Raw genomic sequence first — 21917 nt, 5'->3', positions numbered from 1 at the left:
AAGTATTCTCAATATCCTTCTAAAATTGTGAAAATAAAAATGGAATACAATAGTAAAATGGGTATAACCAAAGACAGCTTATGTACTAGGATTTGTTCCACAATCCAGTTTATACAGTAAAGCATAATATTAGGGGTTTTTGTTGGGGGGTGGGGGGCTGTGCTGCACAGCATGTGGGATCGTAGTTCCCTAACTAGGGATCGAACCTATGCCCCTTGCATTGGAAGTGGGTCATTGTGACTCCCAGGTATTCTGTGGCTGTTGTGACCAGACAGATTTGTTATAACTCAGAAGTACCTCCTTTGTTTTAAATGAATATCTGTTTTAAAAATAGCTGTTGCAATAGGGTGATAAGATGATTTTTCCCCAAAGATGCTTTAATATCATCCTATGTTATTGATGGGCTTCCCAGGTGGCACTAGTGATAAAGAATCAGCCTGCTGATGCTGGAGATGTAAAAGATATGGCTTCAATCCCTGGGTCAGGAAGGTTCCCTGGAGGAGGGCATGGCAACCCACTCCAGCATTCTAGCCTGAAGAATCCTATGGACAGAAGAGCCTGGTGGGTTACAGTCCATAATGTTGCAAAGAGTCGGACACAACTGAAGCAACGTAACACACATAAACATATTATTAATATCCTCTATGAGGAACCAGAGATCAAATTGCCAACATCCAATGGATCATCGAAAAAGCAAGAGAGTTCCAGAAAAACATCTATTTCTGCTTTATTGACTATGCAAAAGCCTTTGACTGTGTGGATCACAATAAACTGTGGGAAATTCTGAACGAGATGGGAATACCAGACCACCTGACCTGCCTCTTGAGAAACCTATATGCAGGGCAGGAAGCAACAGTTAGAACCGGACATGGAACAACAGACCGGTTCCAAATAGGAAAAGGAGTACGTCAAGGCTGTATACTGTCACCCTGCTTATTTAACTTCTATGCAGAGTACAAAATGAGAAACGCTGGGCTGGAAGAAACACAAGCTGGAATCAAGATTGCCGGGAGAAATATCAATAACCTCAGATATGCAGATGACACCACCCTTATGGCAGAAAGTGAAGAGGAACTCAAAAGCCTCTTGATGAAAGTGAAAGAGGAGAGTGAAAAAGTTGGCTTAAAGCTCAACATTCAGAAAACAAAGATCATGGCATCCAGTCCCATCACTTTATGGGAAATAGATGGGGGAAAAAGTGGAAACAGTGTCAGACTTTATTTTTCTGGGCTCCAAAATCACTGCAGATGGTGACTGCAGCCATGAAATTAAAAGACGCTTACTCCTTGGAAGGAAAGTTATGACCTACCTAGATAGCATATTCAAAAGCAGAGACATTACTTTGCCAACAAAGGTCCGTCTAGTCAAGGCTATGGTTTTTCCAGTGGTTATGTATGGATGTGAGAGTTGGACTGTGAAGAAAGCTTAGTGTCGAAGAATTGATGCTTTTGAAGTGTGGTGTTGGAAAAGACTCTTGAGAGTCCCTTGGACTACAAGGAGGTCCAACCAGTCCATCCTAAAGGAGATCAGCCCTGGGATTTCTTTGGAAGGAATGATGCTAAAGCTGAAACTCCAGTACTTTGGCCACCTCATGTGAAGAGTTGACTCATTGGAAAAGACCCTGATGCTGGGAGGGATTGGGGGCAGGAGGAAAAGGGGACAACAGAGGATGAGATGGCTGGATGGCATCACTGACTCGATGGACATGAGTTTGAGTGAACTCTGAGAGTTGGTGATGGACAGGGAGGCCTGGTGTGCTGCGATTCATGGGGTTGCAAAGAGTCGGACACGACTGAGTGACTGAACTGAACTGAACTGAATGTCATCATTTTAAGAAAAAAATAATCTTCTTACTCTCAAAATCTCCAACCCAGCTTTCCCAACTTCTGTCCTACTATCTTGCGACTTATCTCCCATGCATAGCCTCCATCCCTACTTGCCAGTGTTATTCTCGGGATATTTCTGAAAGAAAGACACCATGTTTTCAAAGGTGTGTGTCAGAGGATGTTCACTACAGCCTTGTTCATGCTGGGGAGAAATTAAAAACAAACTAAATGCCTATTAGTGGGAAAATGCCTAATAGCACCGTTATATCTATTCATACTATGGAATTTCTCGCAGTGGTTAAAGGAATGAGGCAGTTCTCCATGTATTAACATTCAAAGATTTCCAAGACCTTGTAGCATATGCACAGAAAATACATTTACTGGTAATTACCTCTTTGGAGTTGTGGAAAGGGACATGTTGAAAAGGTGGCTGGCTTTTTTTTTTTTTTTTAACTCCATATATTCAGGTATTGTTTCAGTCTTTAGCTTCAAGAACATATTCATGTGTTGAGTACTTCAAAAATTAACAAAATAAAAGGAGTCTATCAACTGTGTGGAGGATGGTTTACATGAGAAGGAGACCAGGGGAGAGGTTAGAATAATGTCATCTAAGCAATAGTGGGAATAAGCAGTGGCGCTGGGAAGGGGAAGAAGTCACAAAATATTAAGGAAGCAGAATTCATGGGATGTGACAATTAATTAGACCTGGAGGATGAAAAAGGAAAAGGAATCTAGGGTGGCTTGTGGGTTTCTGGCTTGGGCAACTGGATAGCTCAGTTCAGTCCAGTCGCTCAGTCGTGTTTGACTCTTTGCAACCCCATGGAACTGCAGCACGCCAGGCCTCCCTGTCCATCACCAACCCCCAGAGTTTACTCAAACTCATGTCCATTGAGTCGGTGATGCCATCCAACCATCTCATCCTCTGTCATCCCCTTCTCCTCCCACCTTCAATCTTTCCCAGCATCAGGGTCTTTTCAAATGAGTCAGTTCTTCACATCAGGTGGCCAAAGTATTGGAGTTTCAGCTTCAGCATCAGTCCTTCTGTTGTAGCCATGCGTTCCCGGAAACAAACTCACTCAGAAGGACAGTGCAGATAGTGGAGTGCAGTTTATTACACCGGCGGGCCCAAGGCAGAGTCTCCTCTTAGCCAAGGACCCCGACCAGCATTTGTGAAAATCTTTTATACCCCATGTGTACATGTCTGAACCCACCACTCCAAATTCCTTGAGACTTACATAAACCAAGGAAAATACAATCCCAATAACCCCATCAATTCACATGTTATGTGCTCAAACAGTTAAACAATTGGCCAATAATCAATAAGCCCAAGGTTACACTCCGATAGGTACGGAAAAATTTATGGCCTGTCCGGAGGGGGTCTTATCCTTCTGTTGTTTCCATAGTCACTAAACACAGAGCTCAGAGTCCATTGGAGAGGTGGCCGAGCATGATCAGCATGAGCAGGCCAAGATGGAGTCCAGGCCCTATGAATTCCCTCTTCACTTTCAATGAATATTCAGGACTGATTTCCTTTAGATGGACTGGTTGGATCTCCTTGCAGTCCAAGGGACTCTCAAGAGTCTTCTCCAACACCACAGTTCAAAAGCATCAATTCTTCAGTGCTCAGCTTTCTTTATACTCCAACTCTTATATCCATACATGACTACTGGAAAAACTGTAGCTTTGACTAGATGGACCTTTGTTGGCAAAGTAATGTCTCTGCTTTTTAATAAGCTGTCTAGGTTGGTCATAACTTTTCTTCCAAGGAGCAAGCATCTTTTAATTTCATGGCTGCAGTTACCATCTGCAGTGATTTGGGAGCCCAAGAAAATACAGTCTGTCACTGTTTCCCCATCTATTTGCCATGAAGTGATGGGACCAGATGCCACGATCTTAGTTTTCTGAATGTTGAGTTCTAAGCCAACTTTTTCACTCTCCTCTTTCACTTTCATCAAGTCTCTTTAGTTCCTCTTCACTTTCTGCCATAAGGGTGGTGTCATCGGCATATCTGAGGTTATTGATATTTCTCCTGGCAATCTTGATTCCAGCTTGTGCTTCATCCAGTTTTCAAGTACTGGATGGCTAGTTGAAGCTAAGCTGAAGTGGGGCAAGGGTGGGGCAGCAGGGGCCCACTGGAAGAAGAGCAGCTAAGGGAATAGAAACGCTGTGTTGTTTGTGGCTTATTGAGTCTGCGTTGCCTGAGGGACATCCAGGTCAGAACAGTTCACTTTCCAGACAATGTCTGAGCAAGAGATAGATCTGGGACTCTGGGGAAAGAGAAAACCAGGGCCACAGATGAGAACGTTCAAGAAGGCTTATCAAGTGAGAAGTGAGGAGAGTCAAAGAAGGAGAGAACGCCTGTCCTTAAGAAAAACAGCCCCCAGAGCAGTCTGAGAATGATTAGAGGAGGGACCCGAGAGGAAGTGGTATCAGATAGTGAGGGGGACAGCAAGTTTTAAGACAGAGTAGCCAACAACAGTATTCGATGATGCAGAGAGCTCAAGATGAGAAGATGAGAAACTCAAAAGAAACCATTGAGGGATTAACTGTAAACTAGTACGAGGGACCTTATGGGTAAAGCTGCATGACTGATAGCTGCTGCTGCTGCTGCTAAGTCTCGTCAGTCGTGTCCGACTCTGTGCGACCCCATAGACGGCAGCCCACCAGGCTCTCCTGCCCCTGGGATTCTCCAGGCAAGAACACTGGAGTGGGTTGCCATTTCCTTCTCCAATGCATGAAAGTGAAAAGTGAAAGTGAAGTCACTCAGTCGTGTCCGACTCTTAGCGACCCCATGGACTGCAGCCCACCAGGCTCCTCCATCCATGGGATTTTCCAGGCAAGAGTACTGGAGTGGAGTGCCATTGCCTTCTCCTCCATGACTGATAAAAATGGTCTAAAATTGAATTACAATGGTTGCACACCTTGCTAAATTTACTAAAAGTCATTGAACTGTATACCTGAAATTTACTTAAAGTAGGTGATGTGGTATGTACTCAATAAATTTCTTTAAAAAGTAAAAATGAGGGGTGGGGGAAGTATCTATTGGAACTTAGTTTGAAGCAAGCTCCGATTCCAGGGAGAACTTTCCAGTCTAATCTCTTCTCCGTAATTGGTTAGAAAAAGTCCCATGAAATAAAGGCAGGAAGCGTACATTGCTGATGCCACATCCTGATCCTTCCCCAATCTCTTGCAACATCAAAATCTCCTGTATGTGTGTGATTTGCTTTTCACCCAGCAATAAACACTACCACCCTATTCCCTGTCTTCCTTCAGATGATTGCAGTATAGTTGCTGTGTTCATTATTTGTATTAACTTCTAGCATATATTTCCATTTTATAGTGCCAGGCTATAAGGCCCCGGTTCTGATCTGTTTTGTTGTTGTTGGTTGCATTTTAGTGTCTTTAAATGTGGCTTCATTATTGCCCCTGCAAGGCCTTTCAGTCTGAAATCTCATCATTCATTTTCTAACACCTCTCTTATGCTTATAGCCTGATTCCTCATTCTTCTCAGTCATTTCCCTTCTTAAATTGATTTGGCCAATGAGATGTATTTGTGTGTTAACAGGCACATTTGCCTTATTCTGTAGACAGGTAAAAACAATATGGAAAACTTCTGCCCCTTCTTAGTTATAAGGAACTAGGGCTGCCCTATGTATTTTTTAAAAATATGGAACACTTAATGAATTTGCATGTCATCCTTGTGCAGGGACCATGCTAATTGTCTCTGTATCATTCCAGTTTTAGTATACGTGCTGCCAAAGCAAGCACAACCCTATTTATTTTTTATGTATTTATTTTTTAATTGAAGTATAGTTGAATTACAACATTTTGTTAGTTTCAGGTGAATGGCAAGCTGATTCATACACACACATATATGCATACATACTCTTTTTCAGATATTTTTCCATTATGGTTTATTTTTGTTGTTGTTGTTCAGTCGCTAAGTCCTGTCCCATACTCTTGCAACTATATGGACTACAGCACACCAGACTCCTCTTGTCCTTTACTATCTCCAAGATTTTGCTCAAATTCATATCTGTTGAGTCAGTGATGCTGTGGTTTATTACAAGATACTCTTTTCTTCCTCTGGATCCTGAATGATACCGTTATGTGGCTGTACTGAGCGAGGTGTCTACCACCTGCAAATTACTGATAATTGTTTCCTGTTGATAGGGAAAACTTTCCATGGAAAGAATTCCTAAGATGCTTGTTCTGTCTTCTCTATAAACAGCATCCTCTTATGGCCATCCCATACCATATATGCATGTTTCATAGTGTGTGAGTTACTCAGTTGTGTCCAACTCTTTGCGACCCCATGGACTGTAGCCAGTTAGGCTCCTCTGTCCGTGGAATTTTCCAGGCAAGAATACTAGAGTGAGTTGCCATTTCCTTTTTCAGGGATCTTCCCGACCCAGGGCCAGGGATCAAACCTGGATCACTGCATTGCAGGCAGATTCTTTACAGTCTGAGCCACCAGGGAGGCCCATGCACATTTCATATTGCCTGACAAATGCTCACGTTATTTCTGAGACTTAGCCTCTATCTTAATAAGTGGGACAGATTTTGTGCGGGGGTTTCTCCCTACCCTAGGCAGGTCAGTAGTTACTCCCTTAAATTTATGTCTTGGTTGATAACTCTTTGGCAAACTTAAAGCTCTGGTCTCTAAGCTACTCATGGTCTCCAAAAGACACTGATCCCTTTCTTTGAAAGAGAGAATCCAAAGCAGTCTCTTTAGATTCCTCTCTAGACAGTGTCTGTGTCAAAGGGAGGAATGCAAAGGTCACTTGAACCCTGTCCCTTCACCGTTTATCCCTGCCATGAGACCTAGAAAGACCTGAATGAAATCCTAGAATCTCGGGTTTGGAAGGGTCATCAGAAGCTATTTACCTTCACCCCCTCATTCTATGTTTGAATCCCTTCACCAGTCTTTCTACCAAATGGCTGTCCAAATTCTCATGGACCACTTCCGAGATGGATCTCACTGCCTAGGGGCAGCCTATGCAATTGTCAGATTGCAGTAATTAAAGAAAATTCTTTATCTCTTTTGAGTTCAAATCATTTTCTCCTTAGAAGGATGACAAGGCTGTGAAACAGAAGTACTAAAATGGTATGGCTATGAAGCAAGAAGTCTGAGATGAGAAAGAGAAGGGAAGGAGCAACAGTGGTATGCGTGGTGCAGGGGGGTGGAGCAGTGGCAGATAAGTAGGTCAGTGGAGGTGGCCGGTGGGGGGGTGGGGCAATGAAGGACACTGAGCTGAGAGGCAGGAATGGTGCCGAGGGTAAACAGGAAGGCCATGGATATGTTGATGGAAGATTAAGGAGATACTAGAACCTCTTCTAAAACAAATGGAACCCAGGTTAGAGGTTTAAATCAAAGTGCAGAGGAACAGAAAAGCATCTTTAACATTCGGAATCCATCAGAGGATTCCAACCTTGCCCTTTGCCTAAGGATATGGAAAAGATCACTGTAGAGACAGGAGAGAAGGGATAATTGGACAGAGGAAATGAGTTTAAAGAGCAATGGAAAGAGAAAAAGAAGTGAATAGAGAAATGGAAAGGGGGGGAATGAAAACACAGAACTTTTAGGTTAAGGAATTGTATTTATTCTCATGCCAGCACATAATTGTATTTTCCTGGCAGCCATTCCACAGACCTCTGCAAGGGGAAGGGGTGCCGGCACGTGTGACTATAGGGATTGAGGTCTTACTGCTCTGTGCTTTTACAGCCAAGCAAGGGACTTCATTCATGAAGCTGTATTTTGATGTTGCAGGGACAGGCACTGAAATGTCCATCACCAGAAAACAGCTCCTCATTTGGGAATTGGTGGTGATGGAAAGGGCAGGGTATGCTCCAGTGGTGGGTAGATTCCGGGGCAAGGGCAAGGGTCAAAGGTATGGAAAGCCAATCACAACGGTTCCAAGTGAAAAAGAAATGGAACCCGCTCACCAGCAATCCTGTTTCCCACCCAGCATGGCACCCAGGATGCTGGCATGTGTCCCTTGCTTGGAGAAGGCAATGGCAACCCACTCCAGTGTTCTTGCCTGGAGAATCCCAGGGACGGGGAAGCCTGGTGGGCTGCAGTCCATGGGGTCGCACAGAGTCGGACACGACTGAAGCGACTTAGCAGCAGCAGCAGCAGCAGTCCCTTGCTTACATAGTAAGGCATCGAGTTTCAGACAGTGAAAGGGAGTAAGAAGCAAATCGTGTAGATTCCGTCCACACTCAGTACAGTGAACTGATGCTGTGGGTAATGAGAACTGGCTATTGAAAGGGCGGTTTTGGTATCTAAAGGTCAGGGTTTGAACGCTGCCATGTGCTTCCTGGGCCACCCACACTGTTGGCCCTGCCTTTGTGTTATGTTCATCATTGTTCCGTGGGACTCCTTCCGCTAAGGAAATCTTCAGTTGATAAAGATAGACTTCTCAGGAAGGGTATCTACTAAGGAGGTAGCCCTTCACCTTCATATTCTCAGTAGACTGGGGTTACATGTTCATTTGTGTGGCCATTGATTCACGCATTCATTCAGTTTTTCACTGTCTCTGCTAGCTCAGTACCAGGTGGGAGCTACAGAGAGGAGTAAGACTCATTTCTTCCTTTGATGGGGCTCCAAGCCTAGCTGAGTGACTAACTCGACTACGTATGCTGCAGATTGAAATTCATGCTATGATAGAAGTACAATCCAATTAATAATCAAAGAGAGAAGTGATTCATCTGGACTGGGGTGATAAGGGAAAGAAAGCTTCCTGGAAGAAGTGCCATGTAAGTTGAAGCCTGAGAGAGAGGGAAAAAAAGAGATGCCATCCCAAGTTGAGGGAACAGCATGAAGAAAGACATGGGAAGCTCAAAGCACTTGCCACTCTCACAAAATAATAAACGGGGTGGTATGACCACAGTCTATGGTACTTGGGGAAATACATGGGCAGTTGAAACTGCAAAGCAAGACAAGATGAGTTCAAGAAGCTCATGAATGCCCATGCTAAGGAACTAGGACTTTACCCACATGCAGTAGGGAGCCATCATCGGATTTTGAGAAGAGAGAAATGTGATTCAACAAGTGATTGGGGAAAAGGGTATTTGTCTTTTTTCTGCTGTCACAGAATAGAACATATTCTTTCTTCCCGGACAGCAGCGGGCCATTGGAGAGCAATGGGCACCTTGTCTGCTAGGGCACTGAGGACTGGCGGGAGGGGAGAAAACAGGGGGAGAGAGGCTGAGGAGAAGAGGAGAAATGGTCACTGCCCAAAGACTGAGGAGGGGGGACTTCCCTGGCAGTCCAGTGGTTAAGTCTCCATGCTCCCACTGCAGGGGGGCATGGGTTCCATCCCTGGTCACGGATCTAAGATCCCACATGCCAAGCAGCTCAGCCAAAAACCCCCACACAGACACAGGAAGTGGCACCTTTGTGAACGGTGGTGTACTGACAGTCCAGACCCAAAGATGGGAAGGGAGGAGGGAGCCAGGATGACAATGTGTTCTTCCAAGTAAATTGATAGTAAAATAAACTCAGTTCCCCAAATCCCATTAATGATGAGGGGGGCATTTCACAACTGGAGAGTTTTTGGGGAACAGCTTCAGATAAAACCACTTAGAGAGGCTTTTCATCTTTCATTTATGAAGACACCTGCCTCCTGTTGATTTCTGGCCTGTAATGTTCCTACACCCAGGCTGAGTGTTTTCAGGGACTTGAGCCATTTTGACCTATTGGCTATTATTCTAGTAACTTTCCTTTGCTGTTGGATGTTGTAAGCAGTTTAGTTCTCAGGTACATTTTTTGTAAGATCCACCATGGCTGATTAAAAACGGAAGAGTACCAGATTTGAGGTTTTCCCATTCAAGTCTGTCTAAAGCCCTATGTCAACTACTATCAGAGAGTTTTTTATTAAGCATCTTGGAGCGCGGGTTCCAAGGGACTATAAGGGCATTCCCTCACTCCTAACCGCCCCCTCAGCGATTTGATTTGGCTACAAAAAGTGACATTTTGTATCTTCCTTCTACATCTTCAAAGCCCAATGATGCATACCTCTGTAGCTGCATCATGTTCGAAATTTATATTATAAACAGAGCTCTGTGAATCTAAACCATTAAATTTTTTAAAGTAATGAGGACAGAGTGTATTTATTCCTTCATTGATGTTTTTAAAAAATGCATTTTCAGCTTAGCATTTGTGTGACTCACAAAAGTAAATGTAAGTTTCCTGCGGTTGTATATAAATTTCTCTTAAAATAGCCTCAGATTAAAATTCTTGACAAAAATTGCCCTCTTCCTTCACTCCCAATTGAGGAGCCATATTTGCAATTCTAAGGTAGTGCTTAAATATCCATTTAAATTTTTTTGGACAACTTGAATTTCGAAGCATACCTTTTGGGGGTGGCTGTTTTGGTATCAGGTATATTCACACACTCACTCGTCTCTAAAGTAAAATGCCAGAGGAACGCTGCATTCACACTCCCCTTAGGAGCTAGGATGTACCCGTAAATGCCATTATCTTTTGGCTTCTATAGTTTTTTAATCACGGTGAAATATATATCACAAAACACTTGTCTTTTTAACCATTATGTATACAATTCACAGGCATTATTTACACTTGTAACGTGTGCGACCATTACCACCATTGCCAAAATTTGCCTATTCTGCCTAGTTATATTTATAGAAATGGAATCATGTATTATGTGGTATTTAGTGGCTGGCTTCTTTCAGTTAGTGTCAGGTTTTTAAGGTTCATATAATCTTGTAGCAGGCAGCAGTACTTCATCCCTTTCTATGGCTGAACAATATTCCATCATATGGGTAGACCACGTTTTCTTTATCCATGAATCAACGGATAGACATTTGGGTTTCTTCCACCTCCTGGCTGCTGTGAATAATCTGCTATAAACATTGGTACAGGTATTAATGCATCAGGGATAACAAGAATATAGCATTTCCAAGACCATCTGGAGTTGGAACTCTGGAGACACCTCCTAATGAAGCTTGGTTGTGCAGGCGTTTGCTGATACCTCTGCCACAAGACACAGTTCTGACGACAGTGCTTCATCTCACTCACTCTCCAAAGGCTAATCAGTATTGAGTGAATCCACATCAGCGCCCACTCTCTTCTCAATTCAGTACTATCTGCTTTTGGTCCAACCTGATCGAAAGTTCTCTCAAAAATCTTCCATCACCTTCTTGTTGACACTTTGAGTAGCTTCTTAGTCCTTACTTTCCTTGACCTTTCTATAATATTCTACTGTGCTTCCCCTCCTCTCTTCAAAGTGTTCTCTTCACTTGCCTTCTTGAAGCCTGTTTTCTTCATCTTCTCCCCTGGCCCTGGCTGAATCATGTCTCTGTCACCGGCTTCTCATATTCCAGTGAGTCTCAGGCCATTACTTCCCGTGGGAAGGAAAGGCTTTGAGGAACCGTGATTCCTGTGGAGCCCTTAGGCAGCCTCAGATGAGAAGGGTCTGAATCTCTGAGAGAAGGGTCTGAATCTCTGAGAGTAATAGTTATGACACTCCCGTGGAAGGTGGTGATCATTCTCAGGCTGGTGGTGGAGGAAAGCCAGCACCCACACCACCCATCCACACTGTCAGCTTCCAGGATGAAGTTGTTCTGTTTCGGGAAATATGACTTGACTCATGATGTACCTAAACAAGTATAGCATTGGCCCACATCATAATAAGATTCTACAGCAAAATGACAGTCTCCAAACGTATTACATGATGTTCTTCTTTGTTCCTTTCTCAGTGGCTGGACACAAAAGTGAGGCATAGTTAGTGGCCAAATCCCCTGGACGCCATTTTGTATTAGACACTAAGCTTTCTGAGCCCCATTTAAGGGCAATTACTGTGGCATTCCTCTCCTGACAAGGAAGTTACCATCGCAAAAGTTACTTTAAGTCATTAATCAGGAATATGTGGTCAGAATAGCCCAGCTTTGATAGTATACACAGCCTGGGTGACCCAAGTATCCCATGGTGCTCTTAAAACCATTATACAGCAGTGAAGAGTGGGAGTGAACACCTGATTCTGAGGATCTGGGACATAACCTGGAGATCCTAGTAAACGGGAAATACTTGATGAAATCTTAACTGAGTTTGCAAATAACAGCCTTTTGCTCCATCATACAGCCTTGCATGTCCCAGTATAAAATAGTGTGCTCTTCCCTCTAAATCCCTGGGAAGAAGCATGCCATGGCCTCATGTCCCCACAGCCCACTGCAGTGTAACCTGAAGGTACACCCAGCCCAGACTGAGAAACAGAGCCTAGAGGAAGAGAGGCCATGCCTGTACTAGCGGTAAATCCACTGGATCCTTTCAGCATCTAGCAGTGTACCTAAGGGTATTTGTAGGCTGGAATTAGCTGTAGGAAATGAAGTGGGCATCTCATTGCCCCGGCCCTCTTCCAGGAGCGGTGACTGGCTTGTTCCCAGAATTTGCAGTCACTTAGCTAGGGAAATAGGCAGCTCACTTATTTGTCACGAAGGCACGTTGTGAAATGGACCCTAAAAGGAGTCCCATTAGACCAATTAAAACCAGAGGCCTCAAGTGTGCCATTTCCCTCGTCTGATCTATGAAGAAGAAAATCTCCGACTCACTCCCAGAGACCTGAGGTTCATTAACAAAGTCATTTTCCTCTGCTTTCAAGTCTTAAGTAGTCATTTCACACCTGAAAGTTCACAAAGGTGGTGGGGGGGGGGGCGTTGATGTGGCAGGAAGGAAGGTTGTATTGAGGGGAGGACAAGGAAAACCAAGATCAATTAGGGATTCAGAAGCCAACAGCCCAAAGGCTTCTGTGGGAAGGGGCAGCAGAGTGTGCAATAGTACAATTTCTAGTGATTTTCCCCATTTCAGCCTCGGGGGCCTACCAAGCAGTGCATGCTGGTTTCACATACTCATGTCCCAGGGCCTGACTAAACACAGCAGATACAAAACACGGGGAGAACAGTGTTGCTCTGTTGCCATATTAGGGCCTGGATTGAAGCCTTCTGCTGGTGAAGGCTTGGCAAGGAAGACACCCCCTGTTCAGCTCAGCAGCAGCATTTGCTCCCCTGGTATCGCAATGACAACTCTTCTCTTGGGCTGCCCCTGTGAAGTCCGCCAGCTGGGGTGGGTGAGGCCCCTCTAGGGCTGCCTTGCCCTGCTTGATGCCCATGCCACCAGAGGGTGAGCGTTTGAATCTTCTTATATGTTCAAGACCCCAGTGGCTCTGTAAGGGCCCAAAGGCTTGTCTCACTGGCTGACGGATTTTCCTTGGTTGCCTGTGCATGCCTGCTTGATGTACCTCAGCAACTTCTCCCCCAGGGCTTGGTGTTTATGGCCTTTTAGGAGCCGTCAGGGTTTAAAGAAAATAAAAACAGTCCAGCATGGATTTATTTCTTGCCAGGGTCTCTTATCCACCATTAAACCAGCTTAAGAAGAAAGAGGATTCAGAATTTGGTCGCTGGTGAACATCACTAGGAAGGCTCACACCCCAGGAAAAGCAACTGACTGCAGCTTACAGGTGCTCTGGTGGGGCAGCCATCTTGGCTGCTGTGGGTAGAGGAATGATGGCGGCCTGAGCAGACTGTGCTCCTCACTGGGCCCCAAGAGCCTTGGAATCAGAGAGAAATAAAACTAGAAGGAAATTTAGAGTTCATCCAGTCCAGTACCTTGATTTAGCAAAATGGGGTGACTGAGGCCCGGGAGAGGTGACTTGCCAAAGGTAAAATAGTAACTCAGTGACTGAGCCAGGCCTGGAACCCAGGGCTCCAGACTCCCAGGATGGAGGCATCTTCCTTAACTCCCCTAGGAGATTCTGAATAACTAAGAATGGGGTTGTTGGTAGTATTGTTGAGTTGTTTCTGACTCTTTGTGACCCCATGGACTGCAGTATGCCAGGCTTCCTTGTCTATCACCAACTCCCAGAGCTTGCTCAAAGTCATGTCCATTGAGTCGGTGATGCCATCCAACCATTTCATCTTCTGTTCTCCCCTTCACCTCCTTTCAATCTTTCCCAGCATCAGGGTCTTTTCCAATGAGTCAGCTCTTCACATCAGATGGCCAAAGTATTGGAGCTTCAGCTTTAGCATCAGTCCTTCCAATAAATATTCAGGGTTGTACCCCAGAGTAAGTGCTTCTTCCAATGCAGAAAACTTTTTCCACACAAAGCTCAGGCCTAAATGACTGATGATAATTTAAAGGGATTATCTAATCTGCAACACAAAGGACATAAGAGCAAAATGAGAGTCAGGGCTGAGTCTGTAATTAGTACAGACTGTTGGGTCTAACCCTCTGGGTGTAGTTAAACTGATGACAAATAGAAACAGATTTTTGAATTTAGCATGAAAATCTCCTTGCTGGCCCAAAAGGTTCTCACTGACATTCAACTGCAAGACAGAAACAATTTATGTACATTTTACACTATGGACCTAACCAAACATCACTGATCAACATAAAAATATGAGTGATTTAAGAGTATGGTTTGTGGTGATCCCCATAATGCATCTGGCATGTAGCAAAATGAGATGGTCTTGGTTTGGTGTAGATTTAGCTTCTTCGTAGGTTTTTGATTTTTTTTTTTTTTGTAATATTTGCTACTGGCAGATCCCCAGATACTGTTCCCACAGGCTTCTTGTTTTTCCCAAGACAAGATGTCTGACAAGTCTCTCCCACCCACTTAGGGCTGTCCTCCAAACTATTAACAATGATCTTTCTGAAAAACACAAAACAGATTGTGCGGATTCCTTCCTTAGAAACCTGCAGTGGCTCCCTATTGCCCACAGAATAAAGTTTTATCTTTCTAATCTGTCAAGATCTGGCCTTTATTTTCTTTTCCTTCCTGTCTTACCCTTTATCATCAGCAAGCAACACGTGCACAAACACACCCCCCACAACAATGAGCGCTCAACATTGCTTCCCTCCATAGAGGCCACTGGCGCGCACTGAGCATGCCCTCAGCAGTCTCGGGTGTTGATGATTCGACTCCAGCGGAACCCTCTGCCTGAAATGGGTAACCGTCTCACTCAGCCCTGCCACAGTCCACCCATGCTTCATGGCACAGTTATAACCCAATTGTCCAAAGGAGCCCTCCAGCAAGCTTTTTATTTGGAATTTCTCTCCCTTCTTTGTTTTTAAAATTGATATTTTGGCCATGCTGGGTCTTCATTGCAGCACGCAGGCTTTCTTGAAACTGTGGCATGTTGGATCTTAGTTTCTTGACCCGAGGTCAAACCTGCACCACCGGCATTGGAAGGCGGATTTTTGGGGGGGGGGGGCAGTATAATTGCTTTACAATGTTGTGTTAGTTTCTGCTGTACAACAACGTGACTTAGACATCCCCTTCCTTTTGAACATCTCACCCCCTAGATGATCACAGAGCACCAGATTTCCCACTAGCTAGCTATTTTATACATGGCGGTCAGTGTTACTCTCTCAATATGTCCCACCCTCCCCTTCTCCACCCCAAGTCTACATGTCTGTTCTCTCTGTCTGCATCTCTATTCCTGCCCTGCAAATAGGTTCATTGGTACCATTTTTCTAGATTTCACATATTGCATTAATATATGATATTTTTCTCTTTCTGACTGACTTCATTCTGTATGACAGACTCTAGGACCATCCACATCACTACAAATGGCCCAGTTTCATTCCTTTTTAATGGCTGAGTAATACTTCATTGTATATATGTACCATATCTTCTTTATCCACTCATCTGTCAATGGACATCTAGGTTGGGAAGGCTGATTCTTAACCACTAGACAAGGGAAGTCCCTTCTCTCCTTTCTAACCCCCTGGTGTTTCATTTTTGCCTTTATCTGAACCCTTTCCACTTTCTGTCATGTGTCTTGTTGGTTTGTCTATTGGTCTGTAATCCCACCATAGTGTGGATTCCTCAAGGCAAACATTAAGTAAGTCTTTCTCCAATCTTCTAGCTCAATGCTTGGGACATAGTAGGCTGCCATTAAGTTTGTTGAATTAAATTGGATTGTATTTCCCCTGTCCAGGAATGTCCATGCTTATCTTAACCAAATCTCTATTTCCTCTGTGTCCCATAGTGCTTCCTTGTCATGCTAAGCTGTCCTCTTTATCTCTATTCTTCATGATGGTGGCCCAGGCTCAGAATGAATCTTTGCTGGGACCCCAATCAGTATCAGCCACGGGAGCCTGGCTATAGGACTGAGTGATAAAGCTTTGCTGCTGCTGGGTGGGAAGCCTCAGGAAACCCATAGCCACAGCGTAGGAAGCACAGGAAGGTATTATTCTGAATATTCCTAGGATCATTTGGAGGTAGGAGACTTGGCCCAGCTTTATGCCAGGTGTGTGTCTGATGGCCTTGGCCATCATTGCTGATTGCTTCAGGAAAATAGAGCTGATATAAAAACCACTTGGGGTCCCAAAACCTAAAACTCTTTTCAGTAGTTCACAAAGCTTCAGAAGGCTACTTAATCAACTGTGATCGGTTGTATGCAGAAATGTTGATTTCTCTCATGTGCTTTTTCCTATTGATGTATAGTTGATTTACAGTGTTCTGTTTCTGCTGTATAGCAGAGTGATTCAGTTATACACATAGATACTTTTTAAATATTTTCCACTCTGGTTTATCACCAGATACTGACTACAGTTCCCTGTGCTATATAGTAGGACCTTGTTGTTTATCCATTTTATATGTAGTAGTTTGTATCTGCTAATCCCAAACTCCCATCCTTCCCCTGCCCTTCCTCCTCCTTGACAACCACAAGTCTGTTCCCTACGTCTGTGAGTCTGTCTGTTTCATAGATAAGTTCATTTGTGTCATATTTTAGATGCCATACATATAAGTGATATCATAAGGTATTTGTATTTCTTTCTGACTTCACTTAGTATGATAATCTCTAGATCCATCCATATTGCTACAAACGGCATTACTTCGTTCTTTTTTATGGCTGAGCGATATTCCATATATATGTGTGTGTGTATATACACAGACCAGATCTTTATTCATTCATCTGTGGATGAACATTTAAGTTCCTTCCATATCTTGGCAATTGTAAATCATGATGCTGTGAACACTGAGGTGCATGTATCTTTTTGAATTATAGTTTTGTTCAGATATACACGCAGGAGTGGGGTTGACGGATCATATGTCAACTCTATTTTTAGTTTCCTGGGATACCCTCCATAATGTTTTCCGTAATGGCTGCGCAGCTTACATTGCCACCAACAGTGTAGGTGGGTTCCCTGTTCTCCACTCCCTCTCTTTGTTATTTGTAGGGTTTCTAATGATAGCCGTTTTGACTGGTGTGAGGTGATATCTCATTGTGGTTTCGATTTGCATTTTCCTAATAATTAGTGATGTTGAGCATCTTTTTATTGCCTGTTGGCCACCTGTATGTCTTCTCTGGAGAAATGTTGATTTAGATCTTGGGCCCATAAGACCTAAGTTGGGTTGTTGGGGTTTTTGTTATTGTTGCGTTGTATGAACCGTTTGTTTTGGAAATTAAGCTGTTGTTGGTCACATCATTTGCAAATATTTTCTCCCAGTCTGTAAGTCGTCTTTTTGCTTCATTTATTTCATCTGGTTTTTAGTTCTCATTGGCAGGATATTTTCACTAATTGAGGTTTTGGTTTTTTTTTTTTCAAGAAGGAACCCATTACTACTTAATCACTGCAGTATATTTGGTATATAAAATCTTGCAATTTGTGTATAGTATAGCTCCATGTGAAGTTCAGAGTTAGCCCTGTGTTCAAAGAACACTTCTGCCACTTACCAGCTATGTATGCTATGCTATGCTATGCTAAGTCACTTCAGTCATGTCCGACTCTGTGTGACCCCATAGACGTGTAAACATGGGCAAAAAAGTAACCTGAGCTTGAGCTTCCTCATCAGTAAAATGGGAATTATAATACCTATTTCATAACATTGCTGAGAGTGTTCAATTACATGAGATCATGTATATAAAGGGTACTTAGCACAGTGCCTGGCACACAATGAGGACTCGATAATTGGTAGTCATTTTTATAATTTCAAAGCATAGATCCTAGATATAACAAAAGATGTATTGGGTGGTACAAAGATGAGAAACTGCTGGATTTAACATAATTCCTGGGTGTACCATAACTGCTATAGTAGACAAAAGTGTGTAGTGTTCATGGATTATTTGAAGAGCAAGATAAATAGTATGGGAACCAAGTGTTCACAGTAGTAGATGTTGTTTGTTTAATCCTGATGTTGGGCAAGGGGAATATCCGGAAAAGGAATTTGAAAGCTCTGCTGAGAAGGCTCTCATTCAGGTCAGTCCTAAAAATACTCCTCTTCATTTAAGTTGAGATGTTGCCGTGAAACTCAAGGCTGGGCTTTCAGCAGACCCAGCCATATGTGTTCTCAAGGCTGGTGAAATCTGATCAGGCCCTAAGCCTGCACTGTCCTTGCCGACTGACAGCTGACCTCCGCCTGCTCTGTGTGCCCTGCACCATTCACCTTGCAGAGACAGAGGTCTGATTTCCAAGCAAAGCATTGCTCTTTGTTCTTTTTCTCTTTGATTTTCTTTGTATCTAGTTATTGTGGGGGGAGAAGGAATGGAGATTAGTCTGCTGATTTGCTTTTCCCTCAGTAAGAGGGTTCGTGGGAAATTTTGATTTGAATTATTAACAATGAAGAAGAAACACTTCCTCAGCTTCAGAAGAGCACAATGTGGTCAGATTCCTATATATTGGAAGTTAGGACATTTCTTTGTACAGCAATGAAAAATATAGTTCATAACAAAATAGAAAAATTATTTGTATTGAATATGATAAGCAAAGGACTCAATGAAATATGCATTCAGATTAATAGGAAAAACATCAATACCAATTAGATAAGAAGGCAAAGAATATGAACTGTCCTTCATTGAGAAATATAATTAGTGAACAACAAAAAAAACCTTCATCTATACTAATAATTGCACATGTGTGCTCAGTCGTGTCCAACTCTTTGTGATCCCATGACTGCACCCCACCAGGCTGCTCTGTCCATGGGATTCTCCAGGCAAGAATAGTGGAGTGGGTTGCCATGCCCTTCTCCAGGGGATCGTCCCAATCCAGGGAATGAACCCGCATCTGCGTCTCCTGCGTTGGCAGGCAGCTTCTTTACCACTGCACCACCTGGGAAGTCCATACTAGTAATCAGATACATGCAAATTAAAGAAACTGTGAGGTATCACCTTATACAGACTACAGTATCTTTTTTTATTGAGACATAGTAAATTTGGTTCCCTCATCATTGCTAGTGGCATTATAATCTGCAATAGCCCTTTGGAAAGTAGCACTGCGGACTGTGTAATCAGACCCTTTGGCTTTGATCACCTTGACTTTGCTGTCTGCTCTCAGCAATGCCAGCCTGTTAACAGCAGCCCTGGTCTTAGGCCCTGCTCTGCACACATCCTGGACCAGCTGAGTCCCCACACCTTCTTCCTGTGACTTATTGCATGTTTCATCCGCTGTAAGAGGAGCTCTTCCTTCCTCTTCCTTCCTTCCTTCTGCAGAATCCCAGTCATTTCCTCTCTGCCTGTTGCTAAGCATCTCCATGTCCCCAAGAGATCTTTCTGGCTCCATTGGCCACAGGACAGTTGGCTGCTGAAGTTGCTCGCATCACATCACCTTCACAAGATATTGAAATAGAAACATTGGTGACCGAGTCTAGAAAAGCCAAAAGAAAAGATTTGCACTCTAAATCTGGAAAAGCAAATCTAAAAGAAACTGAGCCTTGGGCCAACCATCTTTAATTTCCTGATACACCACTATTAACTTAGATTTGCCTTCTGGGGGACTTTTGAGTTAGGCCAACACCAGTACCCCAGTTTCTTTTCAGAATCATAAAGATATCTCATAATGGTAGGCAAAGAAGGACTGTTACCCATAGGCCTCTTAATCTTAATTTACTTGATATCAATTTAAATCCTATGCATATCATGTGTGAATGAAAAGCAATGAAAAGACCATATAGATAAAAGAAGAAATATTTCAGAAAAATAAAACAACTTTCAATGGCAAACTACCCTACTGTCAACTCTAAGGCCAGGGGTGCAAGACACAGAAAAGGTACACTGGGGGTTCACATCCCCTCCCCCACCCACACATATACACATGAGAACATGCATGTAGTTACCACATGGCACAGCCTTGCCGACCAGGAGACGTGACAAGGGCCAGTGTGCACCCCGGGGTGTGGGTGGAGCCAAGGGCAGGAGGGGCGTGGCCAGCTCACGTGCGCCTTGCTGGTGTGCTCTCTGGCAGGAATACCACTAGCCCTCTTCCTCGGGCGGGCCCCCAGCTCCTCACCCGTGTTTTCGTCCCATCTCCCAGTGGCCTTCCTTTCGAGGAAAGGAAGAACTCAAAGCCGGGCTACCCCAGCAGTCCAGACAAGTGCCTGGCCATGAAGAGTGCATACCTGAAGCCGTTGGTGAGCCTGCATTAAAGTCTTTCTTCTCTTTCGGCAGAACTGGCTTATGATCTGGACGTGGACGATGCTCCCGGAAGCAAGCAACATGTGAATCAGAAGGACAACGAGATAGTTGCCTCTCCCAACCTTGGGAATGGCCATCCTCCCCTGAAGCTTCTCACCAGCCTGGCAATCTCTGTGCTGTGCTTTTTCCTCCTGGTGCACTGACTGCCAAGCTCAGGATATGTGCTGCCCTTCAGCACCCTGTGGTCTCCCTCTATAAAGGGAACCACCTTTTTCTTTTTCCCTATTTTTTTATCTTCTATACCTCCTTCAGCCATTAAGTAGAAGACTAACCCTGCGTTACGTTTTCGAAAATCACGTGGCATCTCCATGAGGAGGGCAAATTTTAGTGGTAGTATAGATTGTCTTTTGCAATAAAAAAAAATCAAATTGTGCCAAATTATTTTCCTATGTTTGGCTGCTAGAACATGGTTGCCATGTCTTTCTCTCTGTCTTTCCCTTTGCATGGATTTCTTTGGAAAAAAAAATAATAAACACTCAAATAAAAATGCGTTGAGTCTTTTTTGTAAGCCCTCGTCCATGGTGACCATGCTGTGCTTTCCTCCTCCTCACCTAGCTTTCTATTCTGTATAAGAAAATCCCCCTCCCTCCCTCCCTGTCTTTTGGGTGAGTATCAGTCTTGGCCCCAAGCTCCAGCCAAAGCCAATCCCTCCCAACACACACCTCATCCATAATCTCCATTTAGGTTAGAAGGAATTCCCTGATGGTCCAGTGGGTAAGACTCCATGTTCCCAATGCAGGGGGCCTGGGTTCGATCCCTGATCAAGGAATGCGATAGATCCCACATGCTGCTACTGAAGCTCCCGCATGCTGCAACTAAGACCCAGCACAGCCAAATAAATAATTTTTAAAAATAAATGGGTTAGAGTGTCTTGCCTGTGAAACTAAAGACACTTCAAAATAGTCCCCCCATCTCTCTTTACAAATTTCACTTTGCTGAAAATGTTTTGCCCAGCGAGAAATCCTCTGTATGGATCATGTACACAATATTCTTCCTTTCTCCCTACCCAGAGAGGGGTCCCCAAGGGTACAAAGGAGTAGTTCCCCCAGCTTCCTTGCTGCCTGTCACTCTTCTCCAGGGGTTGCCACATGGCAAGGCCAGCAGTTGCCCTGGGTCAGGTCATAGGGGTTGTCGGGAGACCCAGGATTATAGGAAGCAACGCAGCTGTTGGCCTCAGACGGGATCCTTCAACAGTTGTTTTTTCCACACTAGGCCTTGCATACCTGGTAACTGTCAGGCACTCTCCCAGCTGCAAAATGATAGAAAACCAAACAGATGATTGGATCCCGCTTTCATGGAGCTGAAGGTTTGGCACCAATACTAATTCCAACACCAACTTTCTGTCCATTGTAGGCCTAGTATTATCACTGAAGACTCTGTTTCACACATACGCCATCCCAATAATGATGCCCATGCTGCTCTTTGAAGGTTCTGCTGCCAAAGAACCTCAGGAATGACTGACTTGACATTGTTTCCAAGGCCTGGCTTATTGCCCATTTGCCAGATCAGGTCACCAGAAACATTGTTGACTCTTTTTATGAGTGGGACCTCAACTCCCACCTGAGGGCAAGGAGAAGCCAAGCTGAAGGATGAGGAGAGAGAGGGGCTGGGCACACAGCCAGAGTGTGAGCCAAGGTCAGGGAGGGGCTGAAACGT

General features: G+C 44.0%; 1 protein-coding gene and 1 non-coding gene across 3 annotated transcripts in view; one reads left to right on the top strand and one right to left on the bottom strand.

Annotated features, from left to right (window-relative positions):
- Nucleotides 1–20748, top strand: part of GPC3 (glypican 3) — a 459758-nt gene extending 439010 nt beyond the window's left edge. For both annotated transcript variants that reach the window (XM_025277126.3, XM_044937481.2), the window contains exon 8: nucleotides 20235–20748. In XM_025277126.3, the coding sequence (XP_025132911.1) occupies nucleotides 20235–20404 (170 nt within the window). In that variant the 3' untranslated portion in view covers nucleotides 20405–20748. The remainder of the gene's footprint in view (nucleotides 1–20234) is intronic.
- LOC112582455 lies at nucleotides 5488–5594 on the bottom strand. Its single transcript, XR_003106985.1, has one exon. It is a non-coding gene; the product is annotated as a U6 spliceosomal RNA (small nuclear RNA).
- Nucleotides 20749–21917: the final 1169 nt, after the last annotated feature.

Source organism: Bubalus bubalis, chromosome X (genome assembly GCF_019923935.1).
Source record: "Bubalus bubalis isolate 160015118507 breed Murrah chromosome X, NDDB_SH_1, whole genome shotgun sequence".
Taxonomy (NCBI): Eukaryota; Metazoa; Chordata; class Mammalia; order Artiodactyla; family Bovidae; genus Bubalus; species Bubalus bubalis.
Note: the sequence above shows the minus strand (reverse complement) of the source record. Positions and strands in the feature narration are given on the sequence as shown.